The sequence below is a fragment of the Trichosurus vulpecula genome, chromosome 8, assembly GCF_011100635.1.
Source record: "Trichosurus vulpecula isolate mTriVul1 chromosome 8, mTriVul1.pri, whole genome shotgun sequence".
Taxonomy (NCBI): Eukaryota; Metazoa; Chordata; class Mammalia; order Diprotodontia; family Phalangeridae; genus Trichosurus; species Trichosurus vulpecula.
The window spans coordinates 213,392,684-213,407,732 of NC_050580.1; the positions used below are offsets into that span (position 1 = coordinate 213,392,684).

The 15,049-nt window shown below is 41.0% G+C and overlaps 1 protein-coding gene across 2 annotated transcripts; it reads left to right on the forward strand.

Moving 5' to 3' along the window:
* Positions 1-3,139: 3,139 nt before the first annotated feature.
* On the forward strand, positions 3,140-14,426 carry DACT1 (dishevelled binding antagonist of beta catenin 1). 2 transcript variants are annotated; one of them, XM_036736207.1, is made up of 4 exons: positions 3,140-3,517; positions 5,806-5,938; positions 6,717-6,872; positions 12,514-14,426. In XM_036736207.1, the coding sequence occupies exons 1-4, from the start codon at positions 3,140-3,142 to the stop codon at positions 14,400-14,402; spliced, it is 2,556 nt and encodes an 851-aa protein (XP_036592102.1). In that variant the 3' UTR covers positions 14,403-14,426. The 2 variants fall into 2 exon arrangements, with proteins under 2 accessions (XP_036592102.1, XP_036592103.1); XM_036736208.1 differs by having other exon boundaries at positions 12,610-14,426.
* The last annotated feature ends 623 nt before the right edge of the window (positions 14,427-15,049 follow it).

The following is a 15,049-nucleotide window of genomic DNA, read 5'->3' on the forward strand; positions in this document are numbered from 1 at the left end:
AAGAAGAAGGAAAAAGCAAAGGAACCAGACTGGAGAGGAGAAAATTAGGCTGCCCAGTTAAGAGCAGAATAGGAGGCAACCTGACCCATCACCCTTAATCTTCTGATCACTTAGAGTTTTCCCTGAATAACAATTGTGGCATTGAGCCCCTTGCTTCTAACTTTGACAGCCTGTTTGTTTTAATTGGCCTTTGAATGAACTGCATTATTTATTCATGTATAATAGGCACTTTGGAAATTATAAACTTTTTTCCCCTCCTGGTTTATTGGCAAGATATCTGCTGCATTTATTTTGAGACTAGAACATGCTAGGAGGACTCTTTTATGGTGATTTGCAAATGGGGCAGTTATGGCAAGTATCATGCTTTGGTCTAATGAAAGAAAGGATGGAGGGAATTAGTGACTTACCTGACTTACCTTATGTTAAAAAACATTTGACAATTTGCTGATTTCTTTATTCCCCCTCCTGTCTGTGCTTAAAATTAGAGGCCCAAATTGCACATACCTTCTAAACAGAAAAAAATCTCATTAAAGAACTAACTGGTAACAATTTTTAGAGAAAGATTAGGGAAATGACAAAGAACATAGATGAATGCTATTGGACATACAGAAATAGGTAAAATGGTCCTTTAGGCTCTGAGCCCTATCTATAATGAAGTCTAACAAGTACCATATTATAAACTCACTAAAGTCGATTAATTTGTTTTTGGTAATGATCATCTGATACAATTTTATATTTGGATCTGACATAACAAACTTTTAAAAATTTATTAATTAATATTTTATTAATTCAGAATAAAGGTTGTAGAAGGGTCATATTAATATGTATAGGGAATAAAGTGGAAAATCCAAGGTATATTTTGTGAAGGTACGTAAAGAAATGTAGTTTATTACATTCAAATTATATTTTAATCTCAGATATAAAAGGATATTAACTAGCAAATAACAATAGCTAGTATTAATATAGAGATTTAAGGTATAAGTTAATGAAAACATGGCTAGGATGCAAAGAGGCACCAAAGCTTAGTTGGGGAAGAAGCATATGTATATACATGTAAGGCACACAGATATATATGTGCCTCATTTATTCACACACACACATATATATATATACACACATACATAACATGCACAGGTATCTGATATATACATACAATGTGCTTTCCCCTCAATTGTATAGATGCAAATGTATATGTCTATGCAGCCTATTTCAAATAAAAAATGCCTTACATCCTTAACATGTGACTGTCTTCTTTCCTGATCCTCATATGGCCTGATTTCCATTCACCTCAGAGTATTGGTTGTCTTTCCTTGGACACACTCCAGCTTGGCAATGTCCTCTCTAAATGTCACTGTGATTAGAACACAATAATCCAGATGTGGTATGAACAGGGCAAAGTACAAGAAGACTATCACTTTTCTCTTTCTGGACACCATGCTTTAGCTGACACAGCCTAGGATTTCATTAGGTTTTTTGGATGTCATGTCACACTGTGTTCTGGGGCCATCTGTAGGGGACTTGAAAGAGAGGTAGAACTTAGATAAACTACAAAGAATATTCTTTCTTGAAAGGGAGACCCTCATGGGCACAGCTGGATTACATAATATGTAGCATTTATTTAAACTCATTCAAAATCATTAACACCAAATCCCAGGGATTGAAAACTTTGATTTGAGTGGGATCTAAATGAATAAGTGTGTGAAGTGTGTGTGTGTGTGTGTGTGTGTGTGTGTGTGTGTGTGTGTGTATGTATGTTACAGTCTTTTCCCCATTTAAACATATTTGCAGCAAAGAACTAGCTCCTGGTTATTTAACACACCTTATGACATTAAATCTCTTTGTGTCTAATGTCCTAAGTAGAAATAATCACGCTGCATATAATACTATCATGAAGGAAACTATCCTGCGAGCCCCTCTGGAGAAATTAATCATAGGGCCTGAAAGTGGGAAAAAAAACCACTAATATTAGGTCACCTCTGTTGCTCTCTGAGGACTTAAAAAACAAAGCAATTGTCTGCAGTCTAGTTTTTATTGATTTTCTACAATCTAATTTCAAATACGGTAAATCTCCACCACTTGGGGTGGGGGGGGGGAGAGGGAGGCGATCTAAGAGTTAAAGAGTTACAAAGATCTCCCTATTGGAACTTAAAAAAACCCAAACAAACCAAACCAACAAATTGTGTAGAAACAAACCTTCTTTGGCGGGGTGGGGAATAACATCTCAGTCATTATTACTAGGAAAGAAGCAAGAATTCAACTTAAGTTGATATGAAGAATGGTTTTGTGTAGAAAGGGTTAAGATTTTGTGCTGAAAATCAGAGTTTTTGAAAGTTCTCAGGGGAGCCCAACCGTTTTGTTATTTCGTGGACTTTGGCTCCAAGTCCGATTGTAACTGGATACTGGGACTCAAGTCAGTTGCCCCTTGAGTTGTGCGAAATAGGAGAACCAATAAGGAAAAGAAAGAAAAAAAAGTGGGCTCAGTGAACGAGAAAGGGGGGATGGGTGGCAGGGGGAGAGAAGAGGTAAGAGAAAAGAGAGGGGGCGGGGTGGGCCGAGTGACTAGAACAAGGAGCTGAACGAAAATAGAAGAGAAGGGTGAGGCTGACAGGAGAGAGGGAAAGATAAAGCGAGAGTGAGAAATAGACAGGGGGGCAGGACCAAAGAAAGAGGATGTGGGACTGAGCGTTTGCAGAGCTGCAAAGCTGTGTGTGACGTTGCGCTGAGCATTATTATCAGCAGAAGATCCTGGCTGGGAGGAGACCTGGGAGAGTCAGAGGAGGGGGCTGCAACTCGAGGACGGATGGGTGGGTGTGCACAAGGTTGTCTGGCCAGACTCTGCTCCTCCGTGGCAGTCTCAGCTGGAGCTGAGAAACAGGGACTGTGGTAAGGGAGGAATTTCCCTCCCTCTCTTGCCCTGTGTCCCCCCGCACCGCCCCCCCCCCAGTCCGGTGCAGCATGAACCCCTCGCCCCGCCTCCTAGCCCACCAGCAGTAGCTATAGCAGAGGAGCAACTGATTTCTTTTCTCCTGCACACCGCGTATTGGGGAACCTCGACTCCACCTGCGGAACTGCTCCAGCGGGGACAGGGGCGCGCACGCCTCTTCCAGTCGGATGAGGGGTTGGGAAGAGGGCGAAGGACATGAAACCGAGTTCAGCCATAACCACGAAAGAACCCGAGCCACAGACGCCCCGGGGAGAGCAGCGGGCTGTGGAGCCCGAGGGGCGCTGGCGGGACAAGGGCGAGGCAGACACTGAGCGACAGCGCACCCGGGAGCGGCTGGAGGCCACGCTGGCCGGTCTGGCGGAGCTGGAGTTCCTACGGCAGCGGCAGGAGCTGCTCATCCGCAGTGTCCTCCGAAGTCCGGGGGTCGTAGCGGGGGCTGGAGCTGGAGCCGGAGCCGGGGGCGTGGCGCCTACTCGGGCTGGGGAGCTCCAGGCGCCGGGAGAAGCCTCCCAACGCAGTCGCCTGGAGGAGAAGTACTTGGAGGAGAACATCTTGCTGCTGAGGCAGCAGTTGGTAGGTAGCACCTCTGGGCGGAGACCTGGGTGTCCTCTACTGCAGTTTCAGGGAAGAGGGGGCTTGCTTCGGGCTGCAGGAAATTGCATTGTTAAAACTATCTACCAGCTTTAGCGCTGGGGATACGAAGACAAAAGATGAAAGCGTCCCTGACTTCTTGGAGTTTACAGTCTGTCACAATGACACTCCCCTCCCCAATCCAAGGTGCCCCTTCTCTCTGTCTTCTCTCTTTCTCTGTTTCGCCCGCAAGCCCCGACGCCAGTGCCCCGAACACATTCTACACTTTGTTGTGCTGGTGTCACTATGTGTGTGCATGTGCGCGCGCGCGTGCATTGTGTCTGGATCAGGGGAGGGTTAGAGTTGGGAGTAATTTCGGTACACCTCCATTCAAAGGCTCAGCATCTTCTCTGCTAAATCTGGTTATGACCTTCAGCGTTCCTTTTCCTTTCAACTAGTGAAAGTCATCTAAATGCTTTCAGGGGGCCCTGGAGAAACCCTGCCCTAAAAGAAAATTTCATTTGGAAGTCTTGTGGGTTCCCTTCCTTTTTCTTTTTCACTCACTTTAAAAAGTAACAAAAGCCAAGAAAGGAACTCTTGGTGTAGTTAAAAATGTTCACCTCAAATGAAATGACTTTAAAAAAAAACCCATTAAACTGAAATGACCTTAGGGAATAGGTCGGTTAATTCATTGTCATTCCCAGAACACTCTTCTTCTTGTCAGCTTTTGCAGTCGATCTGAAGCTTAATTTCAGATGTAAGCTCCTTTGCATAATGGAGCTAAAACTAAATGCAACTGATGTAAATTGAGTGGGAATGACTGGCGCCCCTCCCCCAATGAATACTATTTTATATCTACTGTACTCTGAAATCCAACTGTGATTCAAGGGGGAGGGAGAGGGAAACCATCTTATTGGATGCTATCGGAACGGGCCATTTTAAGCAGTCTTCACTAAAGGTGAAGAAAAAAACTAAGAGGCATCGATTAATGTCTTTAACCCAGCCTCATAGCAATGGCGGAGTCTTTTGTTTTCATTGCCCTCAAAACGTAGTTTAGAGAACAGCACCTAAACTCTCCTGTGAATTCTCCTCAATAACTGTGCTGAAAGATTAATGGCCAACACAAACAATGTGGTTCTATGTTCTCATTTGTTGCCATTTATATATTTTTGTAACTTCTAGATTCTTGATTCACTCAGCTAATTTTCCCTTAATAAATATCTTCATCAAATGTTCATGGTTTGTGTCCCAAAGCTTTCAAGCCTATGGGTATTCAGGAAGAATACTGAATATTCATGCAATTTTTTTAAAATAAAAAGCTACACAGCATAGCCCATCCTATGCTCCTAACGTGACTTGGCTGTTTTACATATTTCTTTGGCTGCTGACCGGATTTGGATCTGACACTAGCTTGGGCTAGTTTGGGTCGATCATGCATGTTTAAGGCAACAGCATTTTTGTCTTCATAAATACCGAAGTCATTTACTTATGATCATAAATGGCACATACCTATTGTCTGTTCTAGATGAGTGCAGCATTCACCGTATCAAGAGAATTCTAGCTTAGCCAATGTTTGTGATACTATTTTAATTAGTACACTTGACATTCGTGATTTGAACCAGATGCCTTCTCTGGGTTGTAGTTTTGTTTTTCCGGCAGACCACTAGATGGCACTGACGAGTTAGCAGAACTGATGCTTCTTTACTTGGGAAGTCTGAACTCGTTCAAATTCTACTTCTCTTAGTCCCAAATTCTGCCAGCTCACACTGTACTTGGCACTAGCTGGAGTTTGTAGTTTCTCATTTTCAAAGACACTTATGCTGATTGCTCCCTCATTGTACGCTGATTGTAACAAAAACTTTATAGAGGCGCCGGAACACAGTCTAGATTAGACCACAGTTACTGTTAATAGTGATCTTAAATTATTGTTTCTTATAAAATAATTTATTTTAGATGATTCTTTATAAATAAAGCATCTGTTTTTCCATTTTTCATTTAATTTTTGAAATGTGTAGCTTGCATCTTGTAATTAAAGGTTAAAGACATTAGGTTTGTATCTAAAGTTTTTGTACATGATATACATTTTATTCTAATATATGATGTATAAAAATAAAATGGAATTTAATGAGCTTATCCTTTTGAGGTTTTTGTTTGTTTCCATTCTCGTGGGTAAATTTTTGGCCTTGGAAAATTGAGAACTGATGTGTAAGATGAGGTAATTTTAGTATATGTAACAGAACATCTGTTTCTCACTAATGTGTCTTAATTTTATTTTCTTTTTTCCACATCAGAATTGTTTGAGGAGACGAGATGCTGGTCTATTAAACCAGTTGCAAGAATTAGACAAGCAGATAAGTGATTTAAGGTTGGATGTAGAAAAAACATCAGAAGAGCATCTGGAGACAGATAGCCGTCCTAGTTCAGGTAAAGCTCCTATGCTTTCTACTAACTGATTACATTCTTGTACTACATAGTGACTGAACGCAAATGTCCCTTATCATCAGATTTTCAAGACCTGTCAAACTGTAATAGATTCAATGTAGGAAAAAAAAATCCTCCCCATCCTTTTGAAGGAAAGAAAAAAACCCTGAAACTTAAAAAAGTGGCATTAATAAGAGGGAATTCTCCAGTTTAAAAAAAAATAAGGCTTTTATTTAAATTTCTGAAAGAGCTTTCCTTCTTTGAAATGTGAGAGAGTCGGCAGTGAGCTACAAAATTAGTCACACTTCAACTTCCTGAGACTACTTCAAAAGTTTGTTACCATTTGGTTCACAAAATAGATTTTCGTTTACTCCCTGCTGTCTTCTCTTGAACTTTTTCCCCCCTAAATCCTGATAATAGTCAAGACCGAGTCATAGACATGTATGATTTTTCTATCTGTACATTTGCATAGTTTCTATTTCAGTATCCATTTCATCTCTCACTAAGTATGAATGGAAAAGACTTAGGAAAACAAATAGAAGGAAGGTCATATTGAATGTAGATAACAGTAACTGAGGTTTATTTTAGAACCCACTTTCCATATGATTTCTACAGTTCTCAGAAATTGAAATAGAGCTGGAAAATTAGAACATGAAATCTGGTGAATCTAAATTCACCTTCAAATCTTCTCTTAACTTTTCTAAAAAAAAATTTCCTTTTAAGTAGGAAATATGTAGGTTGCTCAAAGCAGTCTAATTCCAAATGGTGTTTGTGTTCTTAGGGTTTTATGAGCTGAGCGATGGGGCCTCAGGATCACTTTCCAATTCCTCCAATTCCGTCTTCTGTGAGTGTTTATCCAGTTGCCATTCCAGCACCTGCTTTTGCAGCCCTTTGGAAACATCTTTGAATATCTCAGATGGACACCCCAAATCTGCAGGTAAGAGTCACACAAATTTTAGTCCTAGAAAGGACAATTAGAGAACATATGATCCTCAAAGGGTGTATGTTGTTATTGTTCATTTAATTCAATTGTGTCTGACTCAACATGATTCCATTTGGGGTTCTCCTAGCAAAGGTACTGGAGAGGTTTGCCATTTCTTTGTCCAGCTCATTTTACAAATGAGGAGACTGAGGCAAACTAGGTTAAGTGACCTGCCCAGGGTCGCACAGCTTGTAAGTGTCTGAGGCCAGATTTGAATTCAGAAAGATGAGTCTTCCTGACTCCAGGCCTGGCACTCTATCCACTGAGCCACCTAGCTGCCTTCAGAGGGAGCATAGCACACACTAGTATATTTCACACTTTCTAAAGTATGCCATAGAACTCTGCCTTGCTCTCCGAGATTTCCACATTCCCCAGCCCCTGTCTCCAGTTGCTTTTGGCTACTTGCTCCTTCCTGCTTGGTTTTGGAAGGTAAGACTGGTATCTTGGTCTGAGAATCACAAAGCTACCTCCTTTGGCTTGAGTTTTGGGGGAGGTAAAGAAAGAATGACTTGAGGTGATGGGAGAGGGAAAGGAAAGGCAGAAGAATCCCAAGGTCTGCATAATGGGTTTGGAGGTCCCCCTCCCTGGGAATCCTTCTTTGTTGATAGATTAAATATTCAGTGCACCTTGATTCCTATAGTGAGCTGTGAATCAAAAAAGTTTGGAATCTAGGCTAGAACTTCAACTTCTTACTTTACAAATAGTCATTCGAGACCCAGCGAGGTGAGGTAACTAGGCCTAGGTCACATGGGTGAAGATTGCAGAGCTGTAACTACAATCCAAGATCTCCAATTCAGTTACTTCTTGGTTGCATCATGAACTGTAGTATTGAATAGATACTGTAGGTATCTAGTTTAGGTTGAATTCTCATATATGCAAAAAAGGCTGTCTGGTTCAAAGCAGTAGAGGGTTGATCATTGAATCATAGAGTGAATTTAAATCATCTTCTGACTTTGGATGACTCTGGTTGTTGTGCCAATACTGGAGATCTGGAAACCTGACGTTCTAATATTAGTTTGACTCTTTCTCCTCAGTTGAAAAGATAATAGAACAGACAGATGCAGTCAAATCTAGAGCTGGAAGATTTTTTAGAGGTCATTTAGTCCCATCTACCTCTTTATTATTATTATTATTTTTAGTCTTTTTTTTTTGGAGGGGAGAAGGCAGGGCAATTGGGGTTAAGTGACTTGACCAAGGTCACGCAGCTAGTACCTGTGTCAAGTGTCTGAGGCCGGGTTTGAACTCAGGTCCTCCTGACTCCAGGGCCAGTGCTCTACTCACTGCACCACCTAGCTGCCCCCATCCTCTTTTTACAGATATAGAAACTGAAGCTCAGAGAGGTGACCTTACTTGTTGAAATTCGCTCAGGTTATAAAAAGTGGCAGAACTAAGATTCGAATCTGCTTATTCACCAACTTAGAAGTGAAGTCATTATTAAGTTAATCTTATCCATCAGGGAAGTGCCAAGGGGTTGGCTTTTTTGTTGGTTTTCAGCACCCAGGGGATCAGTGGTCCTATTCTGTCTCTCAGAATGCTTTGGTTGAAAGATTAGCTCCCTTTATGTGCCTCACTTCCCAGAGAGATGAGACGTGGACAACAGTGTGAATGATGATATTCTGTCTCTGGAGAAAGAGCACAGAGGAGTGTGGTGTACGAGACTGAGATAACACCTGTGCTATTTTAAGGACTATTTTCATGTGTACCTTTTCCCTCGCTGGTGCACCTGCGACATTTTCTGCATGCTGCCATGTTCCCTCTTATCATGCAGCCTCCAAGCAAGAGGAAAGGCAATTCAGACACTATACTCCGTGGTATTATGGATAGGGACAGGAATATGGTGCTATATCCTTTGTCTGACTGCAATATCCATTTGATGTTGAATTCCCGTATGTGAAAGATAGGGCTGCTTGGTACAGAGCAGCAGAGGATTGGTAATTGAATGGCTTCTTTGTTTGAGAACAGCGTATTCAGTCCCAATAGTTTGATATAAAAACAAATTTGTGTTATCTAGATTGGCTATCTTATGCTGGCCAAGTTTACAAATTGCTCTATTCCATTCTGTACTGAATTGCTCTCAAAGGAAATTTTTATAAACCTATTAAAGGCAATTTGGTACAAGATTGGATGATTTCCTTGGAAACTGATTAGTGGCTTTCCCCCCCCTAAATAAAGCCCATGGAAAAATTTCATAGTCATATAATTTAGAAACAATAGGACTCATTCAATTAGGTGAGCATCTAGGAACTGGCATATCTCTTCTGATGTAATTTTTCTTGAAAGTTAACTTAATTTATACCTTGGAATTCTTTTACTCCTCAAAAGGGAGAAGACAGAATGTGTGTGTGTGTGTATGTGTGTGTGTGTGTGTGTGTGTGTGTGTGTGTGGGTGTGGGTGTGTGTGGGTGTGTGTGGGTGTACTGGACCCAGATGGCTCTGGAGGAGAAGGTGAGGCTGGTGACCTTGCACAGCCCTCCCTTACTCAAATCAAAGTCAACTGCAAGTAATGTCATCATCTCCCCGATGTCATGGTCCTCTTCAAAAACGAAGGATGAATACAACCTGTGTGTGTGTGTGTGTGTGTGTGTGTGTGTGTGTGTGTGTGTGAAAGCTATTTTCAGAGCATCTTATAATCATATATAAGATAGTCTATAAAATTATTTAAGACAGTCTATAAATAGGGTCGCTGCCTCTGGAAGAGGTGCAGGGTAAGCCTCTCAGATGGATAACTTTTCTTTACAGAGTGCCAGAGATGAAAGGGAAGGAAGTATATGCTTGCTAATCGTTTATAAGCTTTTGGCATATTTCCCTTGAATTGGGCAGTTCTGTTAGCCCCTCTGAAAGAAGGAAAAGACTTTTGTGTTTTAGAGTAAGAAAAAAAACTTAAGAAAAAAGAACCTCCTCATTTAAGAATAATGGGAAGTGGATGCACTTTTGGTTTTCAGATACTGCTCTTCAGGGCAAAGATCTCATGACTGGAGAGAACTTTAATTGAGCAGTGATAATCTTAAAACTTTGTTCTCTGCAGATAACTGGGAGGCAATTAAAACATTATTTGGTATTTAGAATTAATTTTGTATTACAGAAGAAATATTAATAATGCATTACCACAGAAAGAAAGCAGATGAAAATGATGAATAAAGTCAGAAATTTTACATTTGAATTGTTGGTGGATGTTGGAAATTCATCTTTGATCCAATTTTTCATTAAGTTACATTTTTTAAACTGAAAAATTATTAAATTTTTGAATAGAAGTGAATTTTAGGCTGGAGGTAAAAGGATAAGCCCCAGAGAATGTGGCTGAGGAAGGGTCTTTTCCTGGATGAAGAATTTAGAACACCTTCCTCAGGGCATGGCCCTGGCAAAAATACATATTGTTTACTGGCCAATGGTTTCTAAGTTCACTGACAATAAGAACTCATAAACAAGAACTCATTAAGTTAGTTATTAAGGGATTTTCCTCTCTTCCAAAACAAATTGGTTTTTTTCTTTAGATTAATTGAAGATGATTCTATAAGTGTATAAGAAATTGTGCACCAGGGATATGTGCACTTGGAAAGGAGGTGGGCTGGTGATAGAGAGAGGAGGGAGAGTGAGTGTGGCCCTAGTGGCTATGAAGCATGGAGGGTCTTGGAGAAAGACCTTCAGTGAATTTTGTAGTAGAGCTTCTTTTAGAGAGGATTCATGGAAAGACATGGACAGGAATTCACTTGAATGGGAAAGTTTGGATGGATTGAGAGATATACTAGTAGAAGGAGTGCCTGCACTAAAATCATGGATACACCAAAGCACCACAACTGAAAATGTAAAGAAGCAATTGTTGTAATTTGATCAATCCTCCTAGTGATGAGATTTTGGTAAATGGTCCAGTCTTCATGATTTTCTTTGTGGCAGTTATTCCCGAGTATTAAAATGCCAATCAAGATCATTTTTTGCCTAAGGAAATATAAAAGAACAAATAATATTGCAATAAATCATAAGAGTATATAAGCTCCTTGAGGGTAGTATCTTTCTATCTCCAGTGCCTTGTATATTAATACTTATTAAATATTTGAGCTTAATTGAACTAATAGGAAAACTACAAATGATAGTAACAGCAATAAGAATAAGAAAAGCTAGCATTTATGTAGTATATATATGTACATACATAAATACATACGTACATATACACACACCCACTATATATACATATCTATCTATCTATCTATCTATCTATATTTATAGTATAAAGCTCAGTGAATAGAGCATGGGGCCTGGAGTCTGAAAGACCTGAGTTGAAATCCAGCCTCAGACAGTTACTAGCACTGTGGTCCTGGGCAAGTCACTTAACCTTGTTTGCCTTAATCTACTGGAGAAGGAAGTGGCAAACCACTCCTGTATCTTTGCCAAGAAAACCTCATGGACAGTATTGGCACGCTGCGATCCACAAGGTCACAAAGAGTTGAACGGGGCTGTATAGTAATGACAAGGTGGTGCTTTAAGATTTATAAAGTGATTTACGTATGTTACATATGATCCTTGCAAGAACCCTGTGTTATTATCTCCACTTTGTGGATAAGGAAACTAAGGCATGGAGAGGGTCACACAGTTAGTGAGTTGTCTGAGGCAGAATTGGAACTCGGGTCTTCCTGACTCTTAAGTTCAACACCACTCATTGTGATACCTAGATGATATACCAGGACCATCACCATCATCACCACCACCATCATCACCACCATCATCATCATCAGCAGCAGCATCATGGCACATAGCACTTTAAAGTTTATATAGCCGTTACAGATATTTTTTCATTTGACTTTCACATCAGTCCTCTTTAATGGGTGCTGTTATTATCCCCATCTTTCAGTCAGGAAAGCTGAGATTGGCAGAGATTAATGACTTGCCCAGTGTCACATAGCTAGCAAGTGTCTGAGGAAGGTCGGAACTCATATCTTCCTGATTACTAGTTAAGTGTTTTATCTACTATTCCATTTAACTAAAAAAAGACGAAAAGATCAAGATAGAGGAAAGACTTGCCCAGAGACCTGTAGGAGATCGTTAAGATTCTAGAAAATAGATTGTAAAATGTTCGAAATGGAAGGGACTTCCATCTTGTTTGACTTGGTCATTTTATACATGAGGAAGCTGAAGGCCAGAGAAATGAAGTGATTTGTCAAAGGTCACATAGTAATTTTACTATCATTCTCAGCCTTTTCAGATCAATTGATAAACCTTTATTAAGTGCCTACTATATGCCTGGCAATTTGGTAAGCACTGGGGCTACAAAAAGAGACAAAAGACAGCCCCTGTCCTCAAGGAGATTATGATCTAATGGATTAAAAAGTCATCTTTTTAAGAAGGAAAATTTAATTTTCCAATCTCCACCTCAAAGAGGAAGTAAGGGTAGGGAAATTAGTGAACATTCATTATCCAGACTCCTTAAAAGGAAACTTCACAAGCATGAAATGTTTTCATTGATTCATCAGTGTGTACACAACATTGTCCATGAATCATATGTTAAGATTTTTAAATAAGTAATATTTTCCCTACTTCAGAAAATTAGCCACAGAGTCATCATAGAGCTAATGAACAAAATATTTTTCATTTTTTTTCTCCTCAGATCTCATAGGATGGTTGGACCACAAAGAAGGTCAGCGTGATGATGTTTGCCGCTCATTGTCTATACCACAGTCCAATTCCCTTGATGTCATTGCAGATGTGAATCCTAAGTATCAATGTGATTTGGTATCTAAAAATGGGAACGATATTTATCGCTATCCAAGTCCGCTTCATGCTGTAGCTGTACAGAGTCCAATGTTTCTTCTTTCCATGACCAACAGCCCCGTAAAAGATGAGGAACAACTTGGTACCAGTGCTAATGATGTTTGCATTGGCTCCGAACTAGATTCTGTCAAAGCAGATAATTCTTCCCTCCCACAAAGCAACTCCATGTCCATGTCCTATCCTGCATCCAATAAGAAAATAGATGGCTACATCTTGAGCCTAGTGCAGAAAAAAACACATCCTGTTAGGACTAATAAGCTGCGAACAAGCGTGAATGCGGACCCCACAAAGGGCATTCTTAGGCATGGGAGCATTTGTGTCAGAGCCACCGGCGGAATTACACACAGTAACAGTGTTAACCTTAAGAGTTCTAAACAAGCCTGTTTGCATTCTGGTGGAACAACCACTCTGGAGAATGGCACATTCTCCCCACTGAAGCAGTGGTTGAAAGACTCAAAGGGAGAACAGCTGGAAAGCTGGAGGATGCCTGTGTCTGTGGGCTGCCCGCCAAATGTATCCGCTGATCATCAAAGCAAGCACCTGCCAAAAAATGTCAAGCCAGGCTCCCAGGAGTTTGCGTGGTGCCCTGTTTCTGGGGCAGGGGATTCCCCTAAAGATAGTGGTCAGCTCTTTACTGCCTCTCCAAAAGAAAGTCCTGGCCGAGTCCCAGCTCTCCAACAGGAGAACAAAGTTGCCCAGCCACTGAAAAAGATGTCACAGAAAATCAGCTCCCAGGCAGCTCTGCCAGCAGTTCCTCCTGCTGTGCCACCTCCTCTGCCCTTGCCTTCCTCGCTTCCTATTGAAGAGAGACCTGCCTTAGATTTCAAGAGCGAGGGCTCTTCTTCCCAGAGCTTGGAGGATGGGCTTCTTGTCAATGCTCAGTTCATTCCAGGGCAGCAGCAAAGTAGTAAGTCACACAGAGCCAACAAGAATGTCAGAATCCTGAAGAGCTCAACCTTGAAGCACAGAGCCCATGGTCTTAACGGAGTGGAAAGTGGCTTACAGACAGTGAGGGAGAAAAGCAGAGTTGTGAGCAAAAAATGTCACTTCCCTGATGACTCGGATACAAATAAGAAATTCAAAAAAGTCTCTTCCAGAGGGAAGAAGGGTGGAAACTCCCAGGCAGAGGCTGGTCTTTCCAGCAGGCCTGCAGGCAGTCTCCATAGGCCTGTGACTAAGTTCCATGGACATGGGCATGGAAGAGAAGCAGTTGTGGCCAAACCGAAACACAAGCGAACTGACTATCGTCGGTGGAAGTCATCTGCTGAGATTTCCTATGAAGAAGCCTTGAGAAGGGCAAGGAGAAATCGCAGGGAGCCCATGGGAGTCTATACCCAGGTCCCTCTTCCATATGTAAGCCCATATGCATATGTGGCTAGTGACTCTGAATATTCTGCAGAGTGCGAGTCCCTTTTCCACTCCACGGTGGTAGACACCAGTGAGGATGAACAAAGTAATTATACCACCAACTGCTTTGGGGACAGTGAGTCAAGCTTGAGTGAAGTAGAGTTTGTGGGGGAGAGCACCACTACTAGTGACTCTGAAGAAAGTGGGGGCTTGATTTGGTCCCAGTTTGTCCAGACTCTCCCTCTCCAAGCAGTCACAGCCCCAGCTCTTCATGACAACCACACAAAGACTTTTGTAAAAATTAAGGCCTCTCATAATCTCAAAAAGAAAATTCTTCGTTTTAGGTCTGGCTCTTTGAAACTGATGACCACAGTTTGAAGTGACTTTTTGGTATGGAATGTATGTAAATTACAGAAAGAAGGTGGTTCTTTTTTGTTTGTTTTGTTTTGGGTTTTTTATGCAGCTTTTTTTAAAACTTAAAAAAAATAACTAAGGTTAATGATGTCATCCTCATACCCTGTGTGGATGTGAGTGCCTTTAAGTGGAAAAAAAGAATGTCACATTAGGAAGGAATAAAAAGACTACAGTGTTTATGGTGGTAACATTGAATGTTTAGTATCAGATGACTTTATTTTAAATGTTCTGATTCATCGGTCTAAGAGTAGATGTTCTTCATCTGACTCTTCATCTAAGAGTGCTATTTATGCCAAGGATAGAATTTAATGATTTTTGTCTTCCCCTTGATTCTTTTTTTGTGGCAAGTTGGGGGAAAGAGGAGAAATGTCTGAACCTATGATGAGTTCCACTGAGAAAGTTCCATTTTCCCAATGCAGATGATCAGTCTTAGAGAGTTAGTTGCCTGGGAGACTGGAAGATTTAGTGATTTACCCAGGATCACATGGGCAGGATGTGTCAGAGATCTGAATTTGAACCAATGTCTTCCTGGCTCCCAAGTCCAGCTCTCTATGCCCCTCGATTCTTTAGGGCAGTGGTATTTATGAGAAGTTTCTTGAGGGTCACACTCA

Bases quoted from the DNA above. Each gene is read 5' to 3' on its own strand.
- DACT1 (XM_036736207.1), top strand. From the start codon at position 3,140: ATGAAACCGAGTTCAGCCATAACCACGAAAGAACCCGAGCCACAGACG. The intron at 3,518-5,805 runs GTAGGTAGCACC...TTTCCACATCAG, and splicing joins TGCTGCTGAGGCAGCAGTTG to AATTGTTTGAGGAGACGAGA. The intron at 6,873-12,513 runs GTAAGAGTCACA...TTTTCTCCTCAG, and splicing joins TGGACACCCCAAATCTGCAG to ATCTCATAGGATGGTTGGAC.